Source organism: Oncorhynchus masou, chromosome 25 (genome assembly GCF_036934945.1).
Source record: "Oncorhynchus masou masou isolate Uvic2021 chromosome 25, UVic_Omas_1.1, whole genome shotgun sequence".
In the NCBI taxonomy this organism is placed as follows: domain Eukaryota; kingdom Metazoa; phylum Chordata; class Actinopteri; order Salmoniformes; family Salmonidae; genus Oncorhynchus; species Oncorhynchus masou.
In genome coordinates this window covers 24,107,645-24,125,296 of record NC_088236.1, presented here as the reverse complement: position 1 = coordinate 24,125,296, position 17,652 = coordinate 24,107,645, and the positions used below count along the sequence as shown (strand labels likewise).

General features: G+C 42.4%; 1 protein-coding gene across 1 annotated transcript in view; it reads right to left on the bottom strand.

Annotated features, from left to right (window-relative positions):
* LOC135513933 (polypeptide N-acetylgalactosaminyltransferase 9-like) overlaps positions 1–17,652 on the bottom strand; it is a 127,871-nt gene that overhangs the window by 37,699 nt on the left and 72,520 nt on the right. The window contains exon 6 of the mRNA XM_064936971.1: positions 17,414–17,531. Within this exon, the coding sequence (XP_064793043.1) occupies positions 17,414–17,531 (118 nt within the window). The remainder of the gene's footprint in view (positions 1–17,413; positions 17,532–17,652) is intronic.

The window sequence follows — 17,652 nt, the reverse complement described above, 5'->3', positions numbered from 1 at the left end:
GATTTTGCTTTATGTTTTGGATCATTGTCATGTTGGAAGACAAATCTCCATCCCAGTCTCAGGTCTTTTGCAGACTCCATCAGGTTTTCTTCCAGAATGGTCCTGTATTTGGCTCCATCCATCTTCCCATCAATTTTAACCATCTTCCCTGTCCCTGCTGAAGAAAAGCAGGCCCAAACCATGATGCTGCCACCACCATGTTTGACAGTGGGGATGGTGTGTTCATTGTGTTTGCTTTTACGCCAAACATAACGTTTTGCATTGTTGCCAAAAAGTTCAATTTTGGTTTCATCTGACCAGAGAACCTTCTTCCACATGTTTGGTGTGTCTCCCAGGTGGCTTGTGGCAAACTTTAAACGACACTTTTTATGGATATCTTTAAGAAATGGCTTTCTTCTTGCCACTTCCATAAAGGCCAGATTTGTGCAATATACGACTGATTGTTGTCCTATGGACAGAGTCTCCCATCTCAGCTGTAGATCTCTGCAGTTCATCCAGAGTGATCATGGGCCTCTTGGCTGCATCTCTGATCAGTCTTCTCCTTGTATGAGCTGAAAGTTTAGAGGGACGGCCAGGTCTTGGTAGATTTGCAGTGGTCTGATACTCCTTCCATTTCAATATTATCGCTTGCACAGTGCTCCTTGGGATGTTTAAAGCTTGGGAAATCATTTTGTATCCAAATCCGGCTTTAAACTTCTTCACAACAGTATCTCGGACCTGCCTGGTGTGTTCCTTGTTCTTCATGATGCTCTCTGCGCTTTTAACGGACCTCTGAGACTATCACAGTGCAGGTGCATTTATACGGAGACTTGATTACACACAGGTGGATTGTATTTATCATCATTAGTCATTTAGGTCAACATTGGATCATTCAGAGATCCTCACTGAACTTCTGGAGAGAGTTTGCTGCACTGAAATTAAAGGGGCTGAATAATTTTGCACGCCCAATTTTTCAGTTTTTGATTTGTTAAAAACGTTTGAAATATCCAATAAATGTCGTTCCACTTCATGATTGTGTCCCACTTGTTGTTGATTCTTCACAAAACAATACAGTTTTATATCTTTATGTTTGAAGCCTGAAATGTGGCAAATGGTCGCAAAGTTCAAGGGGGCCGAATACTTTCGCAAGGCACTGTAAGTATGGTAACTTCAGACAGAGTTGGGTGGTTAATAAGCTTAACTTTTTCGGGGCATAACTGTCTGTCTGTCTGTCTGTCTGTCTGTCTGTCTGACTGTCTGTCTGTCGAGTGCTACATTATGTTTTTGATACCCACATAACCATGGCAATCTTCAAAAGGCTGTCGGATTCAAGAATTTTAAAGTCTTGAAAATAAGTTGCATGTGCTGTTAGGGGATAAGTTTGCTTTTCAAAACCTGTTTCACCATAAATTACTGGCAGATTACTGTTACAGCACTATGCTCTATAAAACAATATAAACTCAGTCCAATTATCTGTGCCCACAGACACTACAATGCAAATTCTAAACATGTTTTAATGCTATCTGGTTTTAAATGAAACAGTGCATTAAAACAACTTTGCATCATAATTACTGCTTATGTAAATACATGTAATGTCATTGCTAATCACTTTGACAGAGTACACAAAAGCTGCCCATATCTATACCGTATTTACTTCAATATTCACTTTAAGAACTGGGACAGCCACATTTTGTAAACTCCCACCATTGAATGAATGGAGCATTAAGAGTCCCTATATGGTATTATAAGAATAAGAAAACTATATATCACTGTAGTTCATATTCTCCTCGCTGTCCTCCCTCCTGTGACAAGTGATGAGGTAGTGAGGCACAACCTACTGTAATGAAGCATAGAGTTAATACCTCTGTCCATTAAGCCCGAGCAGATTGATTCATGCCCTCTAAATAATGCATATATTGAAAAGGACAAATGCTTGATCAATATGGTATGGTCTCCCCCATTGTTACCTTTGCACTGTGCCTATTGATGAAAAACGGATCTTTCCTCCCATGTCCTCTCGGTTAAAGGACTGTATTCTGTGAGAATTAATCATTCATGTAATGGAGAGATGAGCCAGTGGAGGAGAGGAAGAGATACAGTATATCTGTATATCTGTAGTCGATATTTGATATATGACACTGATCAGGTCTCCTGTTGCAGTGATCTCTCACACTAATGTAAATATTTCTCATCTATCACTTTCTTCTCCCAAGGCTCATCATGTCTACCTTCAAACCATGACGTAGTATAGCCAAATGATCAAATTCCCTCAGCAATTGGCTCAAATCAGTCCTATTTTTTTAAAGTGGTCTGTTTGTTTTAGTGGGCCCACATATGGTCAGCCACTTCGTCATTTGCTGCCTGATGGACGTGGGCCTGATGGACGTGGGTGATTTAGCTTTAGCAGCGGCTGGAACTGGAATGGCTGGTTAACACAGATGGCTGATGCTTAATGTGGGCTCATAATGACAGGGCTGAACTTTACAAGGTGACTCTCTCTCTCTTTGTTGTGGATGTGAGGATACGGAGGAAAGCAAAGCAAACACCACTACAGAGAGATCTCCTCTACTCTTCGATATTAGGATTGTGTACCCTCTTCCCAGTATGTACTCTATTGTGATTTTGTAAACATCATAGAGCTATAACACTATTTAATTCTGTGGTCAACATGAACTGTGGTAAGTGTAGTGTGAGGACATCTTGAAATGTGTAGCTAACAACTATGTACCACCACCACCATTGCAAAAAGACTTGTGTTTTTGATAAAAGGAACTATCCTCTAACAATCCATTTGGCAGTGTCGGTCTCCCGAGCATAAAAGGAACATTTGCTGTAAAAGGAACAAACAGTGGACAAACTAGCCACAGCATCTGAAAACAACCATTCAAATCGGTGAGTGTTTTACATGAAAGCTTTGGCATTACCAAAGTTCAATAGTGTACCAATCTTTGTCTGGTTTTCTTTAACTATAGAAATGTTTGAAGTTTCAAGACACAAACTCCCTCCAATTATGTTCAACTGTAAAAAAAAGAAACAAAAAAATAACACAAGTCTAGTTAAGGGCCTGTGGATTCACTTTTCTACTGTCTGGATTCCCTTTTCTATTGTGTGGATTCCCTTTTCTACTGTGTGGATTCCCTTTTCTACTGTGTGAATTCCCCTTTCTACTGTGTGGATTCCCCTTTCTACTGTGCGGATTCCCTTTTCAACTGTGTGGATTCCCTTTTCTACTGTGTGAATTCCCTTTTCTACTGTGTGGATTCCCTTTTCTACTGTGTGGATTCCCTTTTCTACTGTGTGGATTCCCTTTTCTACTGTGTGGATTCCCCTTTCAACTGTGTGGATTCCCTTTTCTACTGTGTGGATTCCCTTTCTACTGTGTGGATTCCCTTTTCTACTGTGTGAATTCCCTTTTCTATTGTGTGGATTCCCTTTTCTACTGTGTGGATTCCCTTTTCTACTGTGTGGATTCCCTTTTCTACTGTGTGGATTCCCTTTTCTACTGTGTGGATTCCTTTTTCTACTGTGTGGATTTCCTTTTCTACTGTGTGGATTCCCTTTTCTACTGTGTGGATTCCCTTTTCTACTGTGTGGATTCCCTTTTCTCCCTTTTCTACTGTGTGGATTCCCTTTTCTACTGTGTGGATTCCCTTTTCAACTGTGTGGATTCCCTTTTCTACTGTGTGGATTCCCTTTTCTACTGTGTGGATTCCCTTTTCTACTGTGTGGATTCCCTTTTCAACTGTGTGGATTCCCTTTTCTATTGTGTGGATTCCCTTTTCAACTGTGGGGATTCCCTTTTCTACTGTGTGAATTCCCTTTTCTACTGTGTGAATTCCCCTTTCTACTGTGTGGATTCCCTTTTCTACTGTGTGGATTCCCTTTTCTACTGTGTGGATTCCCTTTTCTACTGTGTGGATTCCCTTTTCTACTGTGTGGATTCCCTTTTCTACTGTGTGGATTCCCCTTTCAACTGTGTGGATTCCCTTTTCTACTGTGTGGATTCCCTTTCTCCTGGATTCCCTTTTTTCTACTGTGTGGATTCCCTTTTCTACTGTGTGGATTCCCATTTCTTCTGTGTGGATTCTTTTCCTTTTCTACTGTGTGGATTCCTTTTCTACTGGATTCCTTTTCAACTGTGTGGATTCCCTTTTCTACTGTGTGGATTCCCTTTTCTACTGTGTGGATTCCCTTTTCTACTGTGTGGATTCCCTTTTCTACTGTGTGGATTCCCATTTCTACTGTGTGGATTCCCTTTTCTACTGTCTGGATTCCCTTTTCTACTGTCTGGATTCCCCTTTCTACTGTGTGGATTCCCTTTTCTACTGTGTGGATTCCCTTTTCTACTGTGTGGATTCCCTTTTCTACTGTCTGGATTCCCCTTTTCTACTGTCTGGATTCCCTTTTCTACTGTGTGGATTCCCTTTTCTACTGTCTGGATTCCCCTTTCTACTGTCTGGATTCCCCTTTCTACTGTCTGGATTCCCCTTTCTACTGTGTGGATTCCCTTTTCTACTGTCTGGATTCCCTTTCCTCCCTTTTCTACAAGTACCTGAAAATATCCTGCCAAACAACAAACCCTGAAAGTGAAGTGGCAGGAGGGTATCCTATCTTTTGGATAGGAGAGGACCCAGCTGAGTTGAGCGATGTCCTTCTCCTCTCCAAATTTGTGTTGATGTTTCTGGAGTTTTAATTAAGCAAATTCCCTCTCAAACTGAAGTGAGATTATGACCATATGCCAGGGATGAACCAGAGCCAGTGTGGATACGGTAGAGGGGCTTTCAGGAAATTATTGTTTAAGTTTTTTGTTAAATACATGTGAAATGGCTTGGGTTGATTGAATTAATTGGATTGTCCCAAGAGAAGTGCCCTGGTGGGATCACTCACAGAAGGTTTAGTTAAATTGGGGCTGAGTAAAACCTGAATTCTTGAAGATAACCCTGCAGAGTGCATAGTGCCTATATACCAATAAGACCATTTAGGTGGGAACTAACCTATAAAGAATATGTCTATTTATAATTTATTTCTAATGTAACAGACTAACAAATGTTTTCCAGACAGACATATTTGATTTGTATCTACAAATTCACAAGTAGGTATTTATACTCCCTGTAACTCTTGATAAACCCTTTACAAACACGTGCAGTGTCACTCTTGACTGCTAGATATATTTTATGTATGTATGTACAGTACCAGTCAGTTTGGACACACCTAATCATTCAAGGGTTTTTCTTTATTTTCACTATTTTCCACATTGTAGAAGTTTCTTCAAATGCAGTTGCGATGGTGTGGGGGTGCTTTGCTGGTGACACTGTCAGTGTTTTATTTAGAATTCAAGACGCACTTAACCAGCATGGTTACCACAGTATTCTGCAGCAATGCGCCATCCCATCTGGTTTGTGCTTAGTGGGACAATCATTTGTTTTTCAACAGGACAATGATCCAACACACCTCCAGGCTGTGTAAGAGCTATTTGACCAAGAAGGAGATTGATGGAGTGCTGCTTCAGATGTCCTGGCCTCCACAATCACCCGACCTCAACCCAATTGAGATGGTTTGGGATGAATCGGACCGCAGAGTGAAGGAAAAGCAGCCAACAAGTTTTCAGCATATGTGGGAACTCCTTCAAGAATGTTGGAAAAGCTTTCCAGATGAAGCTGGTTGAGAGAATGCCAAGAATGTGCAAAGCTGTCATCAAGGCAAAGGGTGGCTACTTTTGAATAATATAAAATCTAAAACATATTTTTATTTGTTTAACACTTTTTTGGTTACTTCATGAATCCTTTATGTGTTATTTCATAGAGTTGATGTCTTCACTATTATTCTACAATGTAGAAAATGGTAAAAAATAAAGAAAAACCCTTGAATGAGTAGGGCGTGTCCAAACTTATAACTGGTACTGTATGTATTCTGTAGCTACATATACAGTGCCTTGCGAAAGTATTCGGCCCCCTTGAACTTTGCGACCTTTTGCCACATTTCAGGCTTCAAACATAAAGATATAAAACTGTACTTTTTTGTGAAGATTCAACATCAAGTGGGACACAATCATGAAGTGGAACGACATTTATTGGATATTTCAAACTTTTTTAACAAATCAAAAACTGAAAAATTGGGCGTGCAAAATTATTCAGCCCCTTTACATTCAGTGCAGCAAACTCTCTCCAGAAGTTCAGTGAGGATCTCTGAATGATCCAATGTTGACCTAAATGACTAATGATGATAAATACAATCCACCTGTGTGTAATCAAGTCTCCATATAAATGCACCTGCACTGTGATAGTCTCAGAGGTCCGTTAAAAGTGCAGAGTATCATGAAGAACAAGGAATACACCAGGCAGGTCCGAGATACTGTTGTGAAGAAGTTTAAAGCCGGATTTGGATACAAAAAGATTTCACAAGCTTTAAACATCCCAAGGAGCACTGTGCAAGCGATAATATTGAAATGGAAGGAGTATCAGACCACTGCAAATCTACCAAGACCTGGCCGTCCCTCTAAACTTTCAGCTCATACAAGGAGAAGACTGATCAGAGATGCAGCCAAGAGGCCCATGATCACTCTGGATGAACTGCAGAGATCTACAGCTGAGGTGGGAGACTCTGTCCTTAGGACAACAATCAGTCGTATATTGCACAAATCTGGCCTTTATGGAAGAGTGGCAAGAAGAAAGCCATTTCTTAAAGATATCCATAAAAAGTGTCGTTTAAAGTTTGCCACAAGCCACCTGGGAGACACACCAAACATGTGGAAGAAGGTGCTCTGGTCAGATGAAACCAAAATTGAACTTTTTAGCAACAATGCAAAACGTTATGTTTGGCGTAAAAGCAACACAGCTCATCAGCCTGAACACACCATCCCCACTGTCAAACATGGTGGTGGCAGTATCATGGTTTGGGCCTGCTTTTCTTCAGCAGGGACAGGGAAGATGGTTAAAATTGATGGGAAGATGGATGGAGCCAAATACAGGACCATTCTGGAAGAAAACATGATGGAGTCTGCAAAAGACCTGAGACTGGGATGGAGATTTGTCTTCCAACAAGACAATGATCCAAAACATAAAGCAAAATCTACAATGGAATGGTTCAAAAATAAACATATCCAGGTGTTAGAATGGCCAAGTCAAAGTCCAGACCTGAATCCAATCGAGAATCTGTGGAAAGAACTGAAAACTGCTGTTCACAAATGCTCTCCATCCAACCTCACTGAGCTCGAGCTGTTTTGCAAGGAGGAATGGGAAAACATTTCAGTCTCTCGATGTGCAAAACTGATAGAGACGTACCCCAAGCAACTTACAGCTGTAATCGCAGCTAAAGGTGGTGCTACAAAGTATTAACTTAAGGGGGCTGAATAATTTTGCACGCCCAATTTTTCAGTTTTTGATTTGTTAAAACAGTTTGAAATATCCAATAAATGTCGTTCCACTTCATGATTGTGTCCCACTTGTTGTTGATTCTTCACAAAAAAATACAGTTTTATATCTTTGTTTGAAGCCTGAAATGTGGCAAAAGGTCGCAAAGTTCAAGGGGGCAGAATACTCTCGCAAGGCACTGTACCTGAGAGGACATGAAGAGCGATGTTGTGGTCTCATGAGATGCTTTATCAGCAAACAGAAAGTGAGAGATGGAAAAACCACAACGCAATAAATGTGTATTGACACCTCTGGCAGAATTCATAATTTCTATTCCTTCTTGACATTGTTTCTCTTTGCAAACTCAGCCTCAAGGTAAGCAATATTTTAATGTCTGACACCTGGGTATGGGTTTCAAATTACACTCATTTGTAAGTCAATGTAAACTGCATACAAAAATAAACTACTTTAATGCTAATATTTTATTGGAAGTGCTGCAATGGCATCGATAATCAACATCATTAATATCTTGGCTAAATTACCTACATTTTACACATACTGAGATAGATTGGCAAACTGTGTTATCAAGGTACTTTAGGTAATTTAGCCATGATATTAATGTTGTTGATTATCTATGCCATTGCAGCTATTCCACTAAACTATTAGTATTAAAGTAGCTTATTTTTGATGCAGTACACTCTGACTTACTTATGAGTGTAATTTTAAACCCATACCCAGGCTATGTACTGAAACATTTACTTTAACGTCAATAGTCAATGTATCTTATTGTTTTTACACATTGACTACCTCTCTTGTATCGGTCTTTTCCTCCTCTTCTCTCTAGTGTAAATACATCTCTATACCATACATGGAAAAAATCCAACAAGATCTTATACTTCTGATCTTGATTCCCTCCAATGCCCTTGTTTAATTCATCTACTGCTATCTCAAGGTCTCCACAATCACACAAAACACCACTGTGGCCTATGAACCCAGCACCAGCTCATCTCAACATCTTTCTTTCTCGATCTCTCTCCCTCTCTATCTTAACTTAACCTTTCTCTTCTTTTAAAGAGGCCAGCGCCTAGGTGCAAGCCCAGAAAACCCTTTTATACGGAGTGTAGAATGCATAGTAAATTACAATACTACACAACCTTTGGCTGTGAACTTGGTCTTACATCCACACCCGTGGTGAAATGGTCCTGGGCAGCAGGCAGCTACTGAGAGCTGCCCTGGCTAATTGTTAAACATGTTCCTGTCAATCATGCCTATTCCAAATGGCAACTCTCCCTCCCTCTCTCTCTCTCATTGTCTCTATATCCATTCATTCATCCATCCATCCATCCATCCCTCTCTCTCTGTCTGTCTGTCTCTCTCACTCACCAGTTTCAATGAGTAGGCCTTGGAGACATAATTGCTCCCAATCTCCATTCCATTAAAGGAATATACAATATGTATGGCGGTGAAGCAAAGCTGAATGTTATTCAGCCATTCATATACAGTACCAGTCAAAGGTTTGGACACACCTACTCATTCAAGAGTTTTTCTTTATTTGTACTATGTTCTACATTGTAGAATAATAGGGAAGACATCAAAACTATGAAATAAAACATATTGAATCACGTAGTAACCAAAAAAAGTGTTTAAACAAATCAAAATATAATATATATTTGAGATCCTTCGAAGTAGCCACCCTTTGCCTTGATGACAGCTTTGCACACTCTTGGCATTCTCTCAACCAGCTTCATGAGGAATGCTTTTCCAACAGTCTTGAAGGAGTTTCCACATATGCTGAGCACTTGTTGGCTGATTTTCCTTCACTCTATGGTCAAACTCATCCCAAACCATCTCAATTGGGTTGAAGTTGGGTGATTGTGGAGGCCAGGTCATCTGATGCAGCACTCCATCACTCTCCTTCTTGGTCAAATAGCCCTTACACAGCCTGGAGGTATGTTTTGGGTCATTATCCATTTGAAAAACAAATGATAGTCCCACTAAGTGCAAACCAGATGGGATGGCATATCGCCGCAGAATGCTGTGGGAGCCATGCTGGTTAATAAGTAAGCCTTGAATTACAAATAAATCACAGACAGTGTCACCAGCAAAGCACCCCCACACCATCACACCTCCTCCTCCATGCTTCACGGTGGGAACCACACATGCGGAGAACATCCGTTCACCTACTCTGCGTCTCACAAAGACATGGCGGTTGGAACCAAACATCTCAAATTTGGACTCATCAGACCAATGGACAGATTTCCACTGGTCTAATGGCCATTGCTCGTGTTTCTTGAGCCAAGCAAGTCTCTTCTTATTATTGGTTTCTTTAAGTAGTGGTTTCTTTGCAGAAATTCAACCATGAAAGCCTGATTCATGCAGTCTCCTCTGAACAGTTGATGTTGAGATGTGACTGTTACTTGAACTCTGTGAAGCATTTATTTGGGCTGCAATCTGAGGTGCAGTTAAGTCTACTGAACTTATCTTCTGCAGCAAAGGTAACTGGGTCTTCCTTTCCTGTTGCGGTCCTCAGGAGAGCCAGTTTCATCAAAGCGCTTGATGGTTCTTGCGACTGCAAAGTTCTTTAAATGTTCCATATTGACTGACCTTCATGTCTTAAAGTAATAATCGACTGTCGTTTCTCTTTGATTATTTGAGCTGTTCTTGCCATAATATGGACTTGGTCTTTTACCAAATAGGGCTATCTAATGTATACCACCCATACCTTGTCGCAACACCACAGATTGACTCAAACGCATTAATGAGGAAAGAAATTCCACAAATGAACTTTTAACAAGGCACCCCTGTTAATTGAAATGCATTCCATGTGACTACCTCATGAAACTGGTTGAGAGAATACCAAGTGCGTGCAAAGCTGTCATCAAGGCAAAGCGTGGCTACTTTGAAAAATCTCAAATATAAATATGTATTCGTATTTGTTTAACACTTTTTTGGGTACTACATGATTCCATGTGTCATTTCATAGTTTTGATCTCTTCAATATTATTATACAATGTAGAAAATAGTAAAAATAAAGAAAAGCCCTAGAATGAGTAGGTGTGTCCAAATGTTTGACTGATACTGTACATGCAGGTTTACAGTTGATGTCGGAAGTTTACATACGCTTTATTTTTCATTAAAACCTTTGTAGGCTAGGGGGCAGTATTTTGATGTTTGGATGAAAAACGTGCCCAAAGTAAACTGCTTATTCCTCTGGCCCAGAAGCTAGAATATGCATATAATTGACAGATTAGGATAGGAAACACTCTAAAGTTTCCAAAACTGTCAAAATATTGTCTGTGAGTATAACAGAACCGATATGGCAGGTGAAAACCTGAGGAAACTTCATCCAGGAACTACTCTTTTCCATTGCAAGCCTATCCTCCATTTAAAGTGATATCAACCAGATTATTTTCCCTCTGGCTTTCACAAGTCTTTAGAAATAGTTTCAGGCTTTTATTCTGAAAAATGAGCGAGAATGATCACATTGCGTCAGTGGATAGCAAGATGTCCTCAGATTTGTGCATGCGCGCTCGCGTGCCGGGAGCGAGACCTTTTCTTTCTCGAATTCTATTGAAAAGACTACCGTCCGGTTGAAATATTATCGATTATGTCACGCCCTGGTCGAAATATATTATGTTTATTCTTCATTTATTCGGTCAGGCCAGGGTGTGACATGGGTTATTGTGGTGTGTTTTTGTCTTGGGGTTTTGTGGGATGTCTAGCGTTAGTCTATGGCTGCCTGAGGCGGTTCTCAACCAGAGTCAGGTGATTATCGTTGTCTCTGATTGGGAACCATATTTAGGCAGCCATATTCTTTGTGTGTTTCGTGGGTGATTGTCCTTAGTGTCCTTGTTCCTGTATCTGTGTTAGTTTACACTAGTATAGGCTGTTTCGGTTTTCGTTACGTTCTTTGTTTTAAAGTGTTTGTATTTAGATTTGTGTTACGTTTTGTTCATTAAAAATGGTTCGCAATCTACACGCTGCATTTTGGTCTGACTCTCTTTCACCGCATGAAAACCATTACAGAATCACCCACCACAAACGGACCAAGCAGCGTGTCAACAGGCAGGAGCCACAGGAGAAACAGCAAAGGCAGCAGCAGGAGCAGCGGAAAAAGGACTTTTGGACTTGGGAGGAAATCCTCGACGGGAGAGGACCCTGGGCTAAACCAGGGGAGTGTAGCCGCCCCAAGGAGCAACAAAAGGAGGTATCGACATGGGAGGTGGAATTATTCGGAGAAGGACCTTAGGATCAGCCTGGAGAATATCGCCGCCCCAAAGAAGAACTGGAGGCGGCGAGAGCTGAGAGACGCTGGTATGAGGAGAGAGCGCGGCGACGCGGATGGAAGCCCGAGAGTCAGCCCCAGAAATTTCTTGGGGGGGGGCTCAGGGAGAGTGTGGCAGAGTCAGGAGTCAGACCTGAGCCCACTCTCCCTGTTTATCGTGAGGAGCCAAGGAGGAGACCAGAACCAGAACCGGTGTTGGAGGTGAGCGAAGCAGAGACTGTGAAGGAGTTCATGGGGAAATTGGAGGAGAGAGAAATGAGGGAGTTGCTGTGTTAGTGCTTTTTGCATGGAATTCGCCCGACAGAACGTGTCAGGGATTTGATGGCACCTGGGTCAGCTCTCCATACTCGTCCTGAGGTGCGTGTTAGTCGGCTGGTGAAGTTGGTACCAGCCTCACGCACCAGGCCTCCTGTGCACATCCCTAGCCTTGCACGTCCTGTGCCAACACTGCTCTCAAAATCTCCAGTACGCCTTCATGGTGTAGCCCATCCTGTGCCACCTCCACACACCAGCCCTCCGGTGGCAGCTCCCCGCACCAGGCTTCCTGTGCGTGTCCTCGGCCCAGTACCACCAGTGCCAGCACCACACATCAGGCCTACAGTGCGCCTCGCCTCTCCAGCGCTGCCGGAGTCTCCCGTCTGTTTAGCGCAGCCAGAGCCTTCCTCCTCTCCTGCGCTGCCGGAGCCTCCCGCCTGTTCAGCGCTACCAGAGCCTTCCTCCTCTCCTGCGCTGCTGGAGTCTCCCGCCAGTTTGGCGCAGCCAGAGCCTTCCTCCTCTCCTGCGCTGCTGGAGTCTCCCGCCTGTTTAGCGCAGCCTGAGCTGCCAGTCTGCATGGAGCAGCCAGAGCTGTCAGTCTGCATGGAGCAGCCAGAGCTGTCAGTCTACATGGAGCAGCCAGAGCTATCAGTCTACATGGAGCAGCCAGAGCTGTCAGTCTACATGGAGCAGCCCGGGCTGTCAGTATACATGGAGCAGCCAGAGCCGTCAGTCTGCATGGAGCAGTCGGAGCTGCCAGTCTGCATGGAGCTGCCAGTCTGCATGGAGCTTTCAGTCTACAAGGAGCTGTCAGTTTGCAAGGAGCTGCCAGTCTGCATGAAGCAGCCAGAGCTGCCAGTCTGCAAGGAGCTGCCAGTCTGCACGGAGCTGCCAGTCTGCACGGAGCCGCCAGAGCTGCCAGTTTGTAAGAAGCCGCCAGAGCTGTCAGCCTACATGGAGCAGCCAGAGCCGCCAGTCAGTGTGGAGCAGCCAGAGCCGCCAGTCAGCATGAAGCAGCCAGATCCGTCAGTCAGTCAGACTCTTCCAGATCCGCCAGTCAGCCAGACTCTTCCAGATCTGCCAGTCAACCAGACTCTTCCAGATCCGCCAGTCAACCAGACTCTTCCAGATCCGCCAGCCAGCCAGGATCTGCCGGAGCCAACTACCTGCCTGAGCTTCCTCTCAGTGCTGAGCTTCCTCTCAGTGCTGGGCTTCCTCTCAGTCCCGAGCTTCCCCTCTGTCCCGAGCTGCCCCTCTGTCCCGAGCTGCCCCTCTGTCCCGAGCTGCCCCTCTGTCCCAAGCTGCCCCTCAGTCCCGAGCTGCCCCTCAGTCCCGAGCTGCCCCTATGTCCCGAGCTGCCCCTCAGTCCCGAGCTGCCCCTCAGTCCCAAGCTGACCCTCAGTCCAGTGGGGTTCAGGGTGAGGACTACTAGGCCATGGTCGGCGGCGAAGGTGGACTATCCTAGGACGCGAGGAGGGGGGACTAAGACATTTATAGAGTGGGTTCCACGTCCCGCGCCGGAGCCGGAGCCTCCACCATGGACAGATGCCCACCCGGACCCTCCCTATTGTTTTGATGTGCGTCCGGGAGTCATGTGTCACGCCCTGGTCAAAATATATTATGTTTATTCTTCATTTATTGTGGTGTGTTTTTGTCTTGGGGTTTTGTGGGATGTCTAGCGTTAGTCTATGGCTGCCTGAGGCGGTTCTCAATCAGAGTCAGGTGATTATCGTTGTCTCTGATTGGGAACCATATTTAGGCAGCCATATTGTTTGTGTGTTTCGTGGGTGATTGTCCTTAGTGTCCTTGTTCCTGTATCTGTGTTAGTTTACACTAGTATAGGCTGTTTTGGTTTTCGTTACGTTCTTTGTTTTATAGTGTTTGTATTTAGATTCGTGTTACGTTTTGTTCATTAAACATGGATTGCAATCTACACGCTGCATTTTGGTCCGACTCTCTTTCACAGCATGAAAACCGTTACAGATTATTTATTGTAAAAACAATCTGAGGATTAATTATATAAAACGTTTGGCATGTTTCTACGAACTTTACTGATACTATTTGAAGTTTTCGTCTGCCCGTCGTGACCGCACAAGCCTGTGGATTACTGAACAAAACGCGCCAACCAAATGGAGGTTTTGGATATAAAGAGAATCTTTATAGAACAAAACAAACATTTATTGTGTAACTGGGAGTCTCGTGAGTGCAAACATATGAAGATCATCAAAGGTAAGTGATTAATTTTATTGCTTTTCTGACTTTCGTGAACAATCTACTTTGTTGCTAGCTGTTTCTAATGTTTTGTCTGCTGAGAGCTGTCCTCACATAATCACATGGTTTGCTTTCACCGTAAAGCCTTTTTGAAATCTGACACGCCAACTGGATTAACAACAAGTTAGGCTGTGTTTTGGTGTATTGCACTTGTGATTTCATGAAAATTAAATATTTTTAGTAATTTAATTTGAATTTGGTGCTATGCAAATCATCGGATGTAGACGAAAATGATCCCGCTAAAGATACTTTGTGCATGACACAAGTAATTTTTCCAACAATTGTTGACAGACAGATTGTTTCACTTACAAATCACTGTATCATATTTCCAGTAGGTCAGAAGTTGACATACACTAAATTGACTGTGCCTTTAAACAGCTTGGAAAATTCCAGAAAAGTATGTCATGGCTTTAGAAGCTTCTGACCTAATTGACATCATTTCAGTCAATTGGAGCTGTAACTGGGGATATATTTCAAGGCCTACCTTCAAACTCAGTGCCTCTTTGCTTGACATCATGGGAAAAATCAAAAGAAATCAGCCAAGACCTCAGGAAAAGAATTGTAGACCTCCACAAGTCTGGTTCATCCTTGGGATCAATTTCCAAACGCCTGAAGGTACCACGTTCATCTGTACAAACAATAGTATGCAATTGTAAACACCATGGGACCACGTAGCCATCATAATGCTCAGGAAGGAGACGCGTTCTGTCTCCTAGAGATGAACGTACTTTGGTGCGAAAAGTGCAAATCCTTCCCAGGACAACAGCAAAGGACCTTGTGAAGATGCTGGATGAAACCGGTACAAAGGTATCTATATCCACAGTAAAACAAGTCCTATATTGACATAATCTGAAAGGCTGCTCAGTAAGGAAGAAGCCACTGCTCCAAAACCACCATAAAAAAAGCCAGACTACGGTTTGCTACTGCATATGTAAACAAAGATCGTACTTCTTGGAGAAATGTCCTCTGGTCTGATGAAACAAAAATAGAATGGTTTGGTCATAATGACCATTGTTGTGTTTGGAGGGAAAAGGGGGAGGCTTGCAAGCTGAAGAACACCATCCCAACCATGAAGCACGGGGGTAGCAGGCTTATGTTGTGGGGATGCTTTGCTGCAGGAGGGACTGGTGCACTTCACAAAACAGATGGCATCATGAGGATGGACAGTTATGTGGATATATTGAAGCAACATTTCTAGACATCAGGCAGGAAGTTAAAGCTTGGTTGCAAATGGGTCTTCCAAATGGACAATGACCCCAAGCATACTTCCAAAGTTGTGGCTAAATGTCTTAAAGACAACAAAGTCAAGGTATTTTAATGACCACCACAAAGCCCTGACCTCAATCTTATAGAAAATTTGTGGGCAGAACTGAAAAGCATGTGTGAGCAAGGAGGCCTACAAACCTGACTCAGTTACACCAGCTCTGACATGTGTAATGGGCCAAAAAAATTACTGTGGAAAGGCTGTGGAAGGCTACCCAAAATGTTTGTCCCAAGTTAAAGAATTTAAAGGCAATGCTACCAAATACTATTTGAGTGTATGTAAACTTCTAACCCACTGGGAATGTGATGAAAGAAATAAAAGCTGAAATAAATCATCCTCTCTACTATTATTCTGACATTTCACATTCTTAAAATAAAGAGGTGATCCTAACTGACCTAAGACAGGGTCTTTTTACTTGGATTAAATGTCAGGAATTGTGAAAAGCTGAGTGTAAATGTATTTGGCTAAGGTATATGTAAACTTCCGACTTCAACTGTATATTATGTCAATATCCTGTTTGTTTAATGATAATATCTTTTATTTTCTTCACACAATACCAGAACTAAAGAAAAGGTTTGAAATAAAAAATACTGTTTGTGTAAATTTTATGGTGAAAGACAAAGAGAGACTGTTATGCCGATGTTTGTGACATTGGTGTTAAGTTATTATTACATGACTCAAGGAGAGTGCAATTACTTTATGTTAGCACAGTGCAAATGTCAGACCTGACACAAGTCATCCAACTGAGCAGAATAAGAAAGTGGAGTACATCAGTATAGAACACACACTCTTGTGGGTTTGTTATAACACTCTACTTAGTGGCCTTGTCTGAATGAATCTCCTACCCTATGAACCCACCCAGTGGCATGGTTTGCTGCGTAAAGACAGGTCCGGTGAATAACACAAAACAGTTAACCTTGAAGACTGAAATTCGGGATGGCACACCAAATACTGAAATAACCATTACTAGCAATGAGGAAGGTGACTGTTCACTGGAATTAAACCTAAAACAAACAGTTACTGCATAATGAGACATGGAGAACATATTGTTGTCTGAATGTCTCTTACTATTTGGGGGGGAAACCTTGCTATTGATGAGGATATGTTATGCTAGTCCACTTGGAATGACGAGGACTCTGAGACGGTCATTAGCTACTATAACACTGCCTTCAGGTTCATCTGAGGGGTTGAGTTATCAATAAACCAACCAGGATCTATCCTCTCGCCTCTGGAGTCAGTTTTCAAAGGCTACAGATACCCTTCTGAAGCACCATTCATACATTCTGAAGATTTTGAAATGAAAGTGATGACATTAAATGAAGAAGGATCTTTCAAGCATTTCTCATTTCAATAAGCAGAGAGTGAGTTTAGATTCAGAGTGCTTCCACTTGGCTGAGGAGAAACATTTTCTGAATTTAAACGCTACCAATTCTTCAACCAAGCCGCCGCTCACATGAAGCATTAAATTCAACTAAAATCAGCTGCAAAGATTTTGACATTTTCAGTATAGGGCTTTAAGGCCTTTGGGTTGACTGAATATTTATTTGCATTAAGGGTTTTCCCTCCCATCTGAGAAACTTTCTGACTTTGCAGAGTTTAAACATCTCTCTGTTGATGCCTCTGGGTATTGAATCTTAAGCTGTAACCCTTAAGCCTAAAAAAAAATAAGGAAACTTAATCATGAGCCATTCCAAAGACGGGAAAATATATTTCATAAATATTTTCACCAGTGACTTAAGTGATCCGGAGCTACTGTACCTAATATTGGATTTGTAATGACTGCTAGTGTTCCAGCACACTAGCCTTTCCTTTCCACCGAGCAATCAGAACCCAAAGCCACTAGCTTTAGCAGAATAGACTCATAAACAACCCCAACTTTTCTAATGGCATTTCTAACTACTTTTTTTGCGTGGTTATGATGTAATACCTTCATGTTGTAACTTCTTAAAAATAAATGTTTCCATTTGAGAATAGGAAAGGAATTTGATAAATCAGTGTTGTTGTACTCACCCGCATGCCAAGCTCAATGTTCTCGCCTCCATAGACTTCCATGCCAGGATCAAGGAGGCCGATCTCACTAAAGTATTCTCTGTCCACCACAAAGGAGCATCCGATCATAGCTGGCGTCCTAGATGAAAAGAGAGAGGGAAAGAGAGGGGGAGAGGTTTTCAAAAACTGTGTTCATTCCCCTGTCATTGTCTTGATCAGCTTCAGTGACAAACCTTTATACACCCACTGTGCATTCTGTT